Genomic DNA, 16,212 nt, shown 5'->3' on the forward strand with positions numbered 1-16,212 from the left:
ATAAGGAGAGAAACATGGGAAAAGGTTAACACAAAAATAACAAGAAAATAGCAGTGGGGTGCATGTTAAGAGTGACAAATGGAGGAGGAGGTTAGCTGGGCCTGGAGCAAGTGAAGAGCTGATAAAGGACGATCCGGTACCTGCTCTCTGGGATGGAGCGGGCGTGGGGCTTAGAGTGATGAGAATAACTGGGGGGAAAAAAAAAAATACGAAAAAATAAAATCAACATAAAATACAGAGCAACCTAAGAGATAACAGGAGACAACAGGAAAAAGGGGACAAAAGACAGTAGGGTCTGGGGGCGAACAGAGGGCCCAATACATTGTATGAAAATGAGGAACGGAAAAGTATAGACTGGATGGAAAGAAAATGTCCAGAGGTAATGAAGAAGGGGAAGATAAGTGAAGATCATTTCCCTAAAAATACCATAAAATGGGTACCACCACCTCATGGCATATACGCTGGAAATGATATAGAAGTCTGACCGATGCAGCTCAAACCTCTGGTCCCGCAGCCATCTCTAGTGCTGGGGGTCGCCCAATATATCCGGGAAGGTGGGCACTGGCTGCCATATCCAAGTGAAGAACGGTGGTGTGGTGGCGTATGCCCTCGCCTCCCTTCATTTGTGTAAGAGCGATAGTGACAGTGGAGCCACCGACATGCAGGGCCTCATCTGCAGAGGTTGGATCCACATCTATGGGACACTTATGGCAGATCCTATGGGAATGTGATAGCAATATCGCTAGATTGATGGACTCCCCCCAAAACGCCATCTGTAATAGTAGTTTCATCTGTATTTCACAGACTAAAACTCTCCCCACACCAATCATTTTCCTACCCTGGCACAGAGTACCCCTGTGATAGTTTAGGAGGGAGGTCACCCAAATCAGGCAGGAACCTTATATTCCAGTCTCTTCCTCGGGATCACATTCCCAGTCATCTGTCTACTGGGATCTCGCCGGTTACAGTATACAATGCCCTCTGTGTATATTAGGCTGGAGGTCACATGTCAGACTCCCTGCGACCCCAGCAAATACAAGCAATTTTTTTTTTTAAACTAATCAACCACACCCATCATTAAAGGGGTATTCTGGCTTCCTTTAAAAAGTAACACGTAGGAAATAATGCTTACTTATTCATGAAATCCACCCTCCGCTCATCTGTCAGACTAGAAGATGAGGTCACGACCACCAGTCAATGACTGATAAGGCCACTGATTGGCCACAGGGTCAGGTGACTTACTTGGGGTCTCATCTCAAAAGGTCAAAGTGACTGTGCTTGAATGGAGGTGGACTGCAGGGGTAAAAACGCCTTTGTCTTTTAGAAGCAACCCTTCCAATGTTAACTTTAAGAGGAGGAAACAAAACAGCTCTAAAAATGACCCTTCACCAGGTCGAAAGTGGATAGTTTTTGCGTTTATCTGCCCCACTCGCTCCCCTTAGTATTTTTTTTTTGTTTGTGCCAATTTTTCTTGTCTTTACAAGGGGGAGTGGTGCACAGAACCTCTGGGGCGTGACCTTAGGCTCCTCTGCATTATTACTCTGAGCCACGCCCCCTTGTAAGGACCATAAAAATTAACACCAAATAAAAAGGCTCTGGATCTAGATATGAGCAGGTAGCAACCACACTCCAGGTCAGTGCCCTCTGGTCTTGGACAGGAGCCGTGTGAATTTTCTACCCTTCAAGAGCACTGACCTGGTTCATGGTTGCAAATGGCATATTCTGGGGAGCAGAAGAATTAAGACAAGAGCAAAAACTGTCCACTTTTTGACCTGGTGACAGATCATCTAACATCAGCAGGACATTTAATTCTAAATACACAGCCATCTACACCCAACATCAAAATCCAGTGTCACGTTGTAGGCAAGGTGCAAAATGTAAATTTCCATTCTGCCCCAGAGCTTGAAACATGAAAAACAATGCAATCTATGCAAAGGATAAGTGGCAAGTGCCCACCCATCACTAGCACTGATATTTTACTTTGAAGGTCTGGATCACAGACTGCGGCACTGACCTCAGTTTCAGCTTCCATCAGAGATAGAGTAGATTGAAGAAGTCTACACACCCGTGTTAGAACACCAGATTTTGTTATGTCAAAAAGTCATACCAAGAAGAATCATTTCAGAACTTTTTCCACCTTTAGGTCACCCATAAGTTGACATTCAAATCAGAAAATAAACTGAAATCTTATAGGGTGGAAGAAGAAAAATAAATGACTAATAATTTGGCTGCATAAAAATGCACACCCATAAACTAATACTTTATTGAAGAAAAACTCCATTTAGGACAGCAGTTAGTACTTTTTTTTAGTAGGAGTCTATCAGCTGGGTACATCTAGAATTAGCAATCTCTGCCCATTCTTCCTTGCAGTAGATCCACATCTGTTAGATTGCAGGGCATCTCCAATGTACAGCGCCCCCTTTAGGACAGGCATAGATTTTCAAATGGATTCAGGTCTGGGCTGTGGTTGGGCCATATCAAATCTTCTTCTGGCGAAGCCTTTCTCTTGAAAATTTAGAGGTATGCTTGGGGTTGTTGTACTGGAAGGTGAAATTCCACTTCACATTCAGCTTTTCAGCATGGGCCCATAAGTTTAGATTCAAAATTGACTGATACTTGGAATTGTTCATAATTAACTGCACCTTGGCTAAAGACCAGTTCCAGCTGCCACAAATCAGTCAGAAAATATAATGACGCCTCCACCATGCTTTATTGTGGGTATGGTGTGGTTTTGGTAATGTACAGAGTTAGCTTTGCACCAAACACACCTTTTGGAATTATAGCCAAAAAGTTCTACCTTACTCTTATCAGACTATTAAAAAAAAAAAAAAAAAAAAAACCCCTGGAGCAAGTTCAGAGAAGAGCAACCAGGATGTTGAGCGGACTGCAAAGTATGTCCTACGAGGAATGGTTAAAGGATCTGGTAATGTTTAAAGGGAACCTGTCACCCCCAAAATAGAAGTTGAGCTAAGCCCAACGCCATCAGGGCCTATCTACAGCATTCTGGAATTCTGTAGATAAGCCCCCAATGTAACCTGAAAGATGAGAAAAAGAGGCTAGATTATACTCACCTGGGCAGGCTGTACGATCCGGCGCCTCCCATCTTCTTACGATGACGTCCTCTTCTTGTCTTCATGCTGCGCCTTCACGCTGACCTTTCCCGGCGCCTGCGCACTGCAGTACTTTTCCCTGCCCTCAACAGGGCAGACAAAGTACGCCTGCGCCGGAGCCGCAGCGTGAAGACAAGAAGAGGACGTCATCCTATGAAGATGGGAGGCGCCGGACCACGACACCCATCGGACCGGACCGCAGCGGGACCGCCCCTGGGTGAGTATAATCTAACCTTTTTTTCTCATCTTTCAGGATACATCAGGGGCTTATCTACAGCATTACAGAATGCTGTAGATAAGCCCCTGATGCCGGTGGGCTTAGCTAAACTTCCACTTTGGGGGTGACAGGTTCCCTTTAACTTGCAAAAAAGGAGACAATAGCTGTCTACAAATGTCAGAGGTAGAGGGATCATCCTTATTTTCATTTGCACATGGAAGCACGAGAAGCAATGGAATGAAACAGAGGGACAAGATACAGATTAAAAAAAAAAAACTTTTTGACAGTGAGGGTGATCAATGAGTGGAACAGGCTGCCAGGAGAGGTGGCGAGTTCTCCTTCAAATGGAAGTCAGCAAACAGGAGCTAGACAGACATCTGTGTGAGATGGTGTAGTCCTGCAGTGAGCAGGGGGTGGGACACGATGACCCAGGAGGTCCGTCTAACTCTTAACATTCTATAACACATTTTCCCTTATGCTGGCAGATGACATAGGTTTTGGCAAAACAGCCAGGCGTATATGATTTTACTTGTAAGAAAAGCTTCCACCTTGCAACCCCGGCCCATTGGACAGACATATGAAGAATATAGATGATTGTTAACACTTGCAGTACACTTGCGGCTGTGTACTGACTACTATGTAGCATGAGATTAACTGTGATTGGCTTAGGCTACTTTCACACTAGCGTCGTGCACTGCACGTCACAATGCGTCGTTGTGGATAAAAAAACGCATCCTGCAAAGTTGTCCGCAGGATGCGTTTTTTTCTCCATAGACTTTTGTTAGCGACGCATTGCGATGCAGTGCCACACGTCGCAACCACCGTGCAACGGTTGCGCCGTGTTTTGGTGCACCGCCGCCACAAAAAACGTTACATGTAACTTTTTTTGTGCGTCGAGACCGCCATTTTCGACCGTGCATGTGCGGCCGAAACTCCGCCCCCTCCTCCCTGGACCTTGCAATGAAGCAGCGGAAGTGTCGTAAGACTGCTTCCGCTGCCCACGTCGGGCATTTTTTGCACAGCATGTGTCGGTACGACGCAGCGTGAAAGCCCCGTACCGACGCTAGTGTGAAAGCAGCCTTAGTCTGTACACAACCACAACCCAGATTATAGAAGAGGGTGTTCAGTTAACCAATCACACTATTTTAGCTTTGCTAATTTTATTTCCCCCCTCCCTCAAAATGGTTCAGTTTCTCAATGGATTTGCACAGATTATTTGTGACATTAAAGTTGGAAAAACTTCTGAAATAATTCTTCTTGGTGTGATTTTTTTTTACATGACAAAAACCTGGTATTTTATGAGGGATGTGAAGACTTTTCATATCCACTAGTAGAGGAACAAAGGCCAAAAGGCTGCAAAAGAGGTTTCCTTACCGAGAGATCCTACACCCCACGAATAAAACCCATTAAGGGTTGGTGCTACTGAATTTACAGGACACGGTCCAGCGGCCAGGTCAGTAATCATGAAATATCGCTGGGATCCCTGAGAAGGGCTTCTTGCCTAATAGCATCTGCAGCCCTTCTTTCGATTAGCCAGCCTGGCACACCGTCTGTTGTGCGTCATGCCATAACGATGATGTTGGCTAATCAAAAGATGACAATGAGGAGGTGGTTCTCAGGGCTCCAGTCCAGGAGTCAGGTCAGTAATCTGGACAATGGAATGGGTCTTGAGAATTGATTCGTACCAACTCTAGTACGTACCATGGGGGTACACGTGCCACAGGTTAAGAATCCAGACTCAAGGACACTTGCTCGTTTCTGGCATTTTCCTTCCCACTTACGGTAATTAAATGGAGAAATCATGAAAGGCATTTTGTGGTACAGAAGGCCAATGCAACCGGAAATGCCATATTGTGAGTGGACGGTTGTATAGAAGGTGTAAAATGCCTTCATCACAGGCCCGAATTTTCCGGCTAGCTGGAGAACATCTGTAATCCTCATCCTGCCATCCGTCGCTCCCCTTTTCTTTGCAGCTGATGATTTAAGGGACTACATACTGACTAGTGGTGGGTGGCATACACAATATCCTCTCGATTTCCAGCCAACATTTTCTTGGGATAAATAGGATCAAAAGGGCACAATTATGGGTCATTACTAAATAAAACCATAATACCGCTGAATACAGGAGTCTCCTTCTATTCAAACATCCCGTTTGTATTGTGGACAACCGGAATCTTACATGTGTCCATGCCAAGAAGGCCCCAATCATTTTAATTGTTCAGTGCTGCATTAATTTCTTGGATACGAATTGGAGCCATATGATACTGTTATCGGTGCCAAGAACCATTCCCTGCCACCTTCCATTAGGTTCCCTAAAGCTGTAGGTCAAGATTTTTTCATCATTAAACACTCCAGGACCTTCTTAGACCCACTTGTCTTGTACAAAAGTGACAGGTCCATCATTGGAGGTGCTAGAAGTTAGTAACCGCCACGAGGAATTTACTGTTTGTCCACCAAGAAGCCAACACCAAGCAGGTGACGAGGAAACGATAGAAAAGACCTAAATCACATCAACTTCCCCCATTTGTGGTTCTTCAAACATATTGTGAACCCCAGAGACCTGGGAACTCAGGTTGCACTTGGTTTTAATACAGCCATGATTTTTTGGAGCCCCAGCCATTTAAACCAGCCAATGTATAGAATTTAACTACCAAACATATGAACTCTTTGAAGGACCCAAAGGTTGTCAAGGTTTAACCACCAAACACATGATTTATGATGATGACCAGGTTCTATAAAACAGGACCCTATGAGGGTCATAAAGGTCTGCAGGTAACATCAGGGAAAAATGGCTCTTTATTGTGTGGGCACACCATCTTTTTCAGGCAGATTCCACCTGGAGCAGCATTCAAAAAATGTTAAAAATAATCAACATATGCAGAGCAATAGAAAACTTGCTATGCACGTCTCGTCTCTTGCCACGAAGTAGCTGGTCCTTTCTACTGCCCCTATTTTATATTTGGGGGGAAAAAAAAAGGAAGATGTAAAAACAACCGAAAAGACGCCGCTTCAGGAAAAACACCATCTGCGTTTTTCTGAATGGTCTTCTGCTTCAAAAACAATGAGGGTACACCAGAATATAGATAACGATGTGTGGACATAACTGAAAGGGGAGACGATGGATGGCGCCCAATAATCTTATAATCCATTTTGAAGAGCCAAATCGGTCCAGTTAATGAGTGCCGATCAGGCTTAAAATATCTGATGGGATCAGAATGAAAATTAGTCAATCACTCTGTTCCCATACAGCATCATGTCATGCCGTTTACAAGGGGTGATATGCTGCCAAAAATATGTTTCTTACCAGTATAAACTACCCACTGCAGAGTGATTGGTGGAGCAACATTTCTTTTGTGTCATTTAGAGACCAGCGAGGGTTCGGGGAGCATCACCTTGGGATTTTGATACCACTCAGTGGTTTTTGGAGTGCAACCTCCTTTCCTACAGTCCAGTTAGTCTGCTCTAGTTTTAGCCTATTCCCTCCATATACGTCCCCTCTGTGGTCTGTACATGGAAACACTGACCTCCATTGTAAAATGGAAAAGCGCGGTATACATCTACGGCTTCTAGCAGGACATAACGCCATCCATTAGGCCAAGTTCATATGGCGAGTATTTGGTAAAGACTTCTGCTTCTAAAATCTGCTGCACGTTTACTGCGCCGAGTCATGTAGTTTTCATGGCGGAAACTTAAAAATGAAATCAAATTGTTGGGGCGGCATTTAAATCTGCCAACTAATACAAGGACTGCACAAGACAGCAATTCTCAGTCAAGTCGTGCGACCAGGAACATCCAGGGAACTTGTCCGAGACGGTGAGGTCTCATTGAAGTCTACGGTAAGTGAGTCACATGCGACCAGCGACAGAAGATCAAACACATTTGGGAAACTTTGAGACTGTCACAGTTCACGATGTGATACCACAGGAAACCATTAGGTGCAGTGATGATGTGAACCACGTCACTGTGTAGCCCTGGCCTAAAATAAATGGGTAAAATCTGCACACAAGACAAGACACAGCCTGCCTCACCGGCACACCACGGCTGCCTTCCTCAATGCCACAGGACCCCCCACAGCAGCAAGCCTCAGCACCACAATGGTACGCCTCAACGCCACAGGGGCCGATCAAAAAGGCACATCTCAGCGTCACAGGTGCCACCAGGGCTGTGCAGTTGGCAAGCCAAACCTCCAATTCCATCTCCTTAGTTTCCCTGACTCCAACTCCCCATCACTGGTCACTACTGAGCATGTACATAAAGTGCAGCACAGATTCATCTCAGCTCCTACTCCACAGCACTGCCTCACTACTGAGCATGTACATAAAGTGCAGCACAGATTCATCTCAGCTCCGACCCCACAGCACCGGTCACTGCTGAGCATGTACATAAAGTGCAGCACAGATTCATCTCAGCTCCGACCCCACAGCACCGGTCACTACTGAGCATGTACATAAAGTGCAGCACAGATTCATCTCAGCTCCGACCCCACAGCACCGGTCACTACTGAGCATGTACATAAAGTGCAGCACAGATTCATCTCAGCTCCGACACCACAGCACCGGTCACTACTGAGCATGTACATAAAGTGCAGCACAGATTCATCTCAGCTCCGACACCACAGCCCTGCCTGACTAGTGAACGGGCACCGAATCACATCGCCACAGGGGCCCGCCACAACAGCACGCCTCAACCTCACAACAGCACACCTCAACGCCACAACGGCACGCCTCAACGCCACAGGGGCCCACCACAACAGCACGCCACAACAGCACGCCTCAACGCCACAATGGCCCACCTTAGCACCCACTGGCCACAATAGCCAAAGGCAGCTAACATAAGGTGCAGGCTGTCCCTGACTACCCTTGGGGTCCCAGCATTGCAGGAAGTCCACATAACAGCCCACCCCGCCAGCAGGGGCCTCCTGGGCACCACATCACTGCTTACCACATTATAATAACCAGCCTGGACCCAGCACCCCTCCCCCACCCGGGCCCATCACTCTCTATTCTCCCCCACCCACCACCTCTATGTTCCTTACTAGGCCGGGGACGCTGCGGGCTGATCTCCAGCTCGATCCTCCTTCTCGCTTCTCTGTTCTCTTGCTTGAGTTTCGCCTCCAGACGAGAGAGTTTCTGTTCTAGGGAGGACGCCGCCATCTTCCATCCGCGCACTAATAATAAACAAACAGCGCAGTGCGCACGCGCGGGGAAAGACTGACAGCTCTGCCTCTGCGCATGCGCGCCCGGCCTGACCGACAAACAACTTGACATCGCCGGGGTTAAGACCGACAGCTATCAGTGCGCTTGCGCAGAGAGTTTAGAAGTTAGTACGCATGCGGTTAACAGCCGAACGTGTTTTTACCTGATGGGCGCCGAACGTCAGTACTGCGCATGCGTCCTCTGCATACACATGTAATAATTCATATAATTTGAAAAAAAAGATGTAAAATATTCTGACAGGCGGCACAAGAAGTAATTATATATATATATTTTTTTTTTACAGCAACACAGAGTATTTGAGGGGCTGGAACAGTGACTGTAAGATAAAGCTGACTGTACCTCATTAATGGCATTGGGGGACGTCAGACCGTGATATAGTGCTGAATACACAAATGCAAGTGCAAGTGCAAGCTGCCTATAAAGCCATGGAGAGAACAGGACGGAGCCTAAAGAGTTAAAGGCAATAGAATGCTCCCAATTTGGAGCTATGTCTGCTATAGGGGCTAGTTGCTGAATGTCACTGTATAGTAAGTGCTAAAATTAATAGGGAGGTTCAAAATCCTCAGTACAATACCTGCTGAGAGACTGGTGCTGCGAAAATGCGCCCTGAGAGCAGCTGCTGCTAGGGGTCCCCTCGCCAGACAAGCGCCGTTTCGCCAAGGTTGCTTCTTCCAGGGGTGTGAGAGGTTAGTAGGAGTTGGAGAGGAATAAATATCAAAGTGCCGGGTGCTGATAGGATGATGTTTAGTTGCTGCACAGCTCCCAACCGTTCCTCATACTGCGGGACTGTCCCGATTTTGAGGCTGTGCCCCGCAGTCCCGCACGGGACTCTACGTCTCCCGCACAGCACAGAGGACAGTCTGAGGTACGTGTGTGTATGTGTCAGTGTGTGTGTGTCAGTGTGTGTGTGTGTCATTGTGTGTGTGTGTGTGTGTCATTGTGTGTGTGTGTGTCAGTGTGTGTCGTGTGTGTGTGTTGCAGCTGGCCCTGCTGGAGTAGTGGCAGCAGTTAGAGCAATCCATTGCAGTCTGTTAATCATAAGCACAGTATATATATGTATCTACAGCAGTTATGGAGTGGAGCCAGTAGATAGTGGTGTTGTCTGAGTGCATGCAGAGTTTGCAGAGCTGGGCTACATTGCAATGTGCAGGATCTGTGAGGCAGCAGTGTGGCCAGCGATAGGTGGTGAAATCTTTGCCTGCATTTTAAGCAGAGCTGCTGGGACACATCTACAGCCCCGACTGTTATACTGTGCGCAGCATCATGTGGGGCCATTATACAGCATTGAGCATCATGTGGGGCCATTATACAGTATGGAGCACTGTGTGGCCATTATACATGTCCAAGCAAAGAAAAAAATGAAGAGGAGCACTCACCACCCATAAAAATTCCAATCCTTTATTGTGACACCCAGGTCATGGCAGGAAAAGAAGGGAGAACATGAACTGCAGCTGGACCATCTACAGTTCACGTTCACCCTTGTTTTCCTGCCATGACCTGTGTGTCACAATAAAGGATTGGAATTTTTATTAGCGGTGAGTGCTCTTCTTCATTTTTTTCATTGTTTGGACATGTACTCTCTGTGTTTATGAATGAGCACCCGGTCCCTTCTGGGGCTGTCAGAAACAATTAGCTGGATCATCGTGTGTGACTTTTTGGCACGCTTATTGCAGTTGGTGCGGTGAAAACCTTTTTTTCTTGAACTTTTCTTTATGGCCATTATACAGTATGCAGCATCATGTGGGGCCATTATACAGTATGGAGCACTATGTGTGGCCATTATACAATATGGAGCACTGTGTGGCCATTATGCAGTATGGAGCACTGTGTGGCCCTTATATAGTATGGAGTACTGTGTGGCCATTATGCAGTATGGAGCACTGTGTAGGCATTATACAGCATGGAGCACTGTGTGGCCATTATACAGTATTGAGTATCATGTGTGGCCATTATACAGTATGCAGCATTATGTTGTGCCATTATACAGTATGGAGCACTGTGTGGTCATTATACAGTATTGAGCATCATGTGTGGCCATTATACATTATTGAGCATCATGTGTGGCCATTATACAGTATGGAGCATCATGTGTGGCCATTATACAGTATTGAGCATCATGTGTGGCCATTATACAGTATGTAGCACTGTGTGGCCATTATACAGTATTGAGCATCATGTGTGGCCATTATACAGTATTGAGCATCATGTGTGGCCATTATACAGTATGGAGCACTGTGTGGCCATTATAAAGTATTGAGCATCATGTGTGGCCATTATACAGTATGGAGCACTGTGTGGCCATTATACAGTATTGAGCATCATGTGTGGCCATTATACAGTATGGAGCACTGTGTGGCCATTATAAAGTATTGAGCATCATGTGTGGCCATTATACAGTATGGAGCACTGTGTGGCCATTATACAGTATTGAGCATCATGTGTGGCCATTATACAGTATTGAGCATCATGTGTCATGATTCTCAATGGCGAGAGAACATAGCCCAGCATATATGAGAACTATCTCTTGGAAGATGGAAACTATACTGACCATGAACTAAACCTGCCGCACAACTAGAAGTGGCCGGGTAGCATGCCTACGTTTTTTTATCCCTAGATGCCCAGCGCCAGCCGGAGAACTACCTAATCCTAGCAGAGGAAAAGACAGTCCTGGCTCACCTCTAGAGAAATTTTCCCAAAAGGCAGACAGAGGCCCCCACATATATTGGCGGTGATTTTAGATGAAATGACAAACGTAGTATGAAAATAGGTTTAGCAAAAATCGAGGTCCGCTTACTAGATAGCAAGAAGACAGAAAGGGCACTTTCATGGTCAGCAGAAAACCCTATCAAAACACCATCCAGAAATTACTTTAAGACTCTAGCATTAACTCATAACACCAGAGTGGCAATTTCCGCTCACTAGAGCTTTCCAGACACAGTAACGAAACAGCAGCTGTGAACAGGAACAAAATGCAAAAACACACAAGGACAAAAGTCCAACTTAGCTGGGAGTTGTCTAGTAGCAGGAACATGCACAGAAAGGCTTCTGATTACATTGTTGACCGGCATGAAACTGACAGAGGAGCAAGGTTATATAGCGACTCCCACATCCTGATAGGAGCAGGTGAACAGAGGGGATGATGCACACAAGTACAATTCCACAAGTGGCCACCGGGGGAGCCCAGAATCCAATTTCACAACAATCATGTGGGGCCATTATACAGTATGGATCACTGTGTAGCCATATTTGTTTCTGTTTATAATTATTGTTTATTAAACAGTGTGATCAGCAGTGCTAAATGGGTGTGGTTGGGGCATAGATATGGGTGTGACTAGTTGTGAAATGGGTGTGGTCAGGGTGTGACCTAAAATTTACCATGCCGCGCTATGCACACCGCTACCTTTGTCCCTCTTTGCCTTCAAAAGTTGGGAGGTATGGTTGGTGGGTGTTCACCCTTGGTCATGATTAGCATGCGCATGCCGGGTCCTGCCTCCTATTTCAAAAGGGACTTCAGGAACCATGCTCTGTGACAAAGTGGAACGCACTGCGGTCACATAGGAGCACTTCCGGAGGTCACGAGGAGAGTTCAGGCACGGCGCGCACGCAGTAGACCGCGGAAGCTAGAAGAGCGGCAGGAAGGAGGCAAGACTGGGAACAGCTTGGGACACAGCAGAGGAAGCATGGAGTAGAATATTTATTACTTGCTGTCACGCGGATGCAGAAAACAAGAGTGGACCCACTGGTCCGTAATACCGAACCTCCCTCGAGCGAGCAAACCAGATTGGACAACCCCTATACAGGGATAGTTAGGGAGCAGGCTCGAAGGTAACCAGTACCACGGATGCCAGGACCAGGGATCGGCTCAAGAAGAGTAAATAAACAGAAGAGAGGACTAAAAGGAGAAGGTGGAGGGAGAAACCAAGGAGACGGAAGCGACTGGGGGACTACTAGGGAGAAGGGGAACGGAGCACTGAGCAGGAAGGCAGGGAACGGAGCACTGAGCAGGAAGGCAGGGAACGGAACTAGACGGGCTAGAAATGGACCTGAGTGCAGAGCCAAGACACAGAGAACCTCTGGTGAGATTAACTAAACAATCAGGCGCCTTCACAAAGGAAGGGCGGCCTGAAATAGTAAGTGACTGCCTCCCATTGGCCAGGTAACCCTGCCGGGTCAGGTCGCAGCCAGGGATAAAGGAAGGGAGTGTGCGCGCGCCCGGTCCCTAAGGAGAAGATGGGAGGAGACTGGGCGCGTGACAGGCAGCAGTGGGGAGGCGCGCCGACGCGCACGCCGAGACACACGCCGGGACCCGGACCAGGAAGGAGCCGGGAGTGACGAGGGAGCGCCGGCTGAAGAGAGGGACGTAGCGGTGACTGAGGCGCCGACAGGGGTGAGTATAGATGTAACATTACCCCCTCTCTTAGAACCTCCCCTACCCCTCTTGGACAGAAATCTCTTAAGAATTTGAGGTGCATTAATGTTCTCCTGGGGTTCCCAAGATCTCTCCTCGGGACCAAACCCTTTCCAATCGATTAAGAAAAAGGTCTTGTTCCTGACCTTTTTGGAGGCTAAAATATCTTTTACCTCAAAAACGTTATCTGCACAGACCGGAAGAGGAGAAGAGTCGTAGGTAGGATGGAAACGATTAAGAATGACTGGTTTTAGGAGAGAAACGTGGAAGGCGTTGGGAATGCGGAGCGAAGCAGGCAACCTCAACTTGTAGGACACATCGTTGATGCGGCGGAGGACTTCAAAAGGACCAATGTACCGAGGACCCAACTTGTAGGAAGGTATCTTCAGTCTGACGTATTTGGAAGAAAGCCAAACCCTTTCGCCCGGAAGGTAAGTTGGAGCATCAAGGCGCCTCTTGTCGGCATGTCTTTTCATGCGTTCACTGGCTCTTCCAAGTGCTTCTTTAGTCTCAAGCCATACTCTGGAAAATTCTAATCAGAATCAGCTGCCGGAACTCCGGAAGAGGGAGAAATCGGTAAAGGAATGTTGGGATGCATGCCGTAAACAACAAAAAATGGAGATTTGCCAGAAGATTCATTAGGATGGTTATTATAGGCAAACTCAGCCCACGGAAGAAGTCCAGACCAGTTATCTTGAAGAGAGTTGGTGAAGTGACGCAGATAAGAAGACAGCACTTGATTTACTCGTTCTACTTGGCCGTTGGTTTGTGGATGGTATGCCGAGGAGAAGTCTAACTTAACCTCCAAGAGGCCACACAGAGCCCTCCAGAATCGAGATGTAAACTGGACCCCGCGATCCGAGACAATATGTAGGGGGAAACCGTGAAGTCGGAAGACGTGCTGAACAAAGAGCTTGGCTAATTCGGGAGCAGAAGGCAGGCCCAGCAGCGGAACAAAGTGCGCCATTTTAGAAAAGCGGTCCACTACAACCAGAACGGTAGAATATCCGGAGGAGCGAGGTAGATCCGTGATGAAATCCAAAGCGACATGTCTCCAAGGGAGAGATGGAATCGGCAATGGTAGTAGAAGTCCAGACGGTAAACGCCTGGGAATTTTGATCCTAGCACAAGAAGAACACGAGGCGGTGAAATCGATCACATCCTTACGGATAGATGGCCACCAATAGAAGCGAGAAATGAGATCCAGAGTCTTCTTAATGCCGACATGACCAGAGATCTTGGAGGAATGTCCCCAACGTAGAATTGCCCGCCTATGAATCTCAGGAACGAAGGTCTTGCCCGGAGGAGGAGTAATCAGATCTATGGGAGCCACAGAAATAACTTTGGATGGATCAATTATGTGCGAAGGACTCTCCTCCAAGTCAGTAGGTTGAAGTGACCGGGATAAGGCATCGGCTTTGACGTTCTTCAGACCAGGACGAAAGTGCAATTTGAAATCGAAGCGGGCAAAGAATAGGGACCACCTGGCCTGCCGGGGGTTTAGCCTCTGAGCCGACTGAAGGTAGGAAAGGTTCTTATGGTCCGTGAAGATAGTAAAAGGATGGACTGCCCCCTCCAGTAGGTAACGCCACTCCTCCAAGGCCATTTTAATGGCAAGCAATTCCCGGTCTCCGATGGAATAGTTACACTCCGCAGAAGAAAAAGCCTTAGAAAAGAATCCGCAGGTGGCCAATCGCCCAGTAGAGGATCTTTGGGACAGGACTGCACCTGCACCAATGGAAGATGCGTCCACTTCGAGTACAAACGGTTTGTTTGCCTCGGGTCGATGTAAAACAGGTGCGGCTGCAAAAGACCGTTTAAGAGTTAGGAAAGCATCCTCAGCCTCCGGAGACCAGGTTGCAGCACTGAGTCCCCTCCGTGTAAGGCTTGAGATAGGTTTGGTCACAGATGAAAAATGCGGAATAAACTGACGATAGTAGTTTGCAAAACCGAGGAAGCGTTGGATCGCTTTTACTCCGATTGGCCGAGGCCACTGGCTAATTGCCGAAAGTTTTTCTGGATCCATCTCCAAGCCTGTTTCGGAAACGATATACCCTAGGAAGGGTAATGAGGCTTGCTCGAAGAGACACTTCTCCATCTTAGCGTATAGCCGGTTCTCCCGTAGACGTTGCAGCACCAGACGAACACTTCTCCGGTGGGAGGATAAATCAGGAGAGAAAACGAGGATATCGTCCAGATAGACCACAACGCAGGAGTAGAGCATGTCCCGAAAGATGTCGTTGACAAATTCTTGAAAAACCGCAGGTGCATTACATAGTCCAAACGGCATGACGAGGTACTCGTAATGACCATCCCGGGTATTAAATGCGGTCTTCCATTCGTCACCAGGTCGGATTCAAATGAGATTATAGGCTCCACGTAAGTCTAGTTTAGAAAATACACGGGCCCCTCGTAGACGGTCGAAGAGCTCAGGGATGAGCGGAAGAGGATACTTATTCTTGATGGTAATCTCATTCAGACCCCGGTAATCAATGCACGGCCGGAGAGAACCGTCCTTTTTTTTTACAAAGAAGAAGCCAGCACCTGCGGGAGAAGAGGATTTACGTATAAACCCCTTAGCGAGATTTTCACGGATATATTCGGACATGGCAGACGTCTCGGCTGGAGAGAGCGGATAGATTCGACCTCTTGGCGGGGTGGACCCTGGTCGTAGTTCCACTGGACAGTCGTAGGGACGGTGAGGTGGTAAAGATTCAGCCTCCTTTTTATCAAACACATCCGCAAAGGACCAATAGGCGGAAGGCAGGCCAGCCGGCCCAGAAGAAGGTTGAGAGGAAATAACCGGACGAACGGAACCTAAGCATCTCTGTTGACATGGGTGTCCCCACTGGAGGACCTCGCCGGTGCGCCAGTCCAAAACGGGTTCGTGTGTCCGAAGCCATGGAAGGCCGAGGAGTAAGGCATGAGACAAGTGGGGCAAGACGTAAAAGGCTATTTTCTCTTGATGTAAGGCTCCTACTTGAAGAACAAGTTCCTCGGTGACCATGACGACAGTCTCTTGTAGAAGTCTTCCATCTACAGAGGCAATCATACGAGGCTGTTCCAGGGAGATCACGGGAATCCGATACTTCTTCACCTCCGCTAGGCGAATGAAGTTGCCTGCCGCACCCGAATCCACGTAAGCAACCTCCGAACCACGAGTCTGACCTTGGATAATCAAAACAGAAAAAGTAAGGGGTGGAGAGGAAACAGATACACCTAAGGAGGCCTCTCCTACCTGACCTAGGTGGAGGCGTTTCC

At 47.4% G+C, this 16,212-nt stretch overlaps 1 protein-coding gene across 2 annotated transcripts in view; it reads right to left on the minus strand.

The window, feature by feature from the left end:
* The window catches only part of MAP2K7 (mitogen-activated protein kinase kinase 7), a 31,924-nt gene extending 23,352 nt beyond the window's left edge, over nt 1–8,572 (minus strand). The window contains exons 1-2 of one of the 2 annotated variants that reach the window (XM_077262489.1): nt 8,363–8,542; nt 141–188 (exon numbers count right to left, since the gene is read on the minus strand). In XM_077262489.1, the coding sequence (XP_077118604.1) occupies nt 141–188; nt 8,363–8,480 (166 nt within the window). In that variant the 5' untranslated portion in view covers nt 8,481–8,542. Of the gene's footprint in view, nt 1–140; nt 189–8,362 lie in introns of both variants that reach the window. The other variant, XM_077262490.1, reaches the window with a different exon arrangement.
* Between the last annotated feature and the right edge of the window lie 7,640 nt (nt 8,573–16,212).

This window comes from Ranitomeya variabilis, chromosome 5 (assembly GCF_051348905.1).
Source record: "Ranitomeya variabilis isolate aRanVar5 chromosome 5, aRanVar5.hap1, whole genome shotgun sequence".
In the NCBI taxonomy this organism is placed as follows: Eukaryota; Metazoa; Chordata; class Amphibia; order Anura; family Dendrobatidae; genus Ranitomeya; species Ranitomeya variabilis.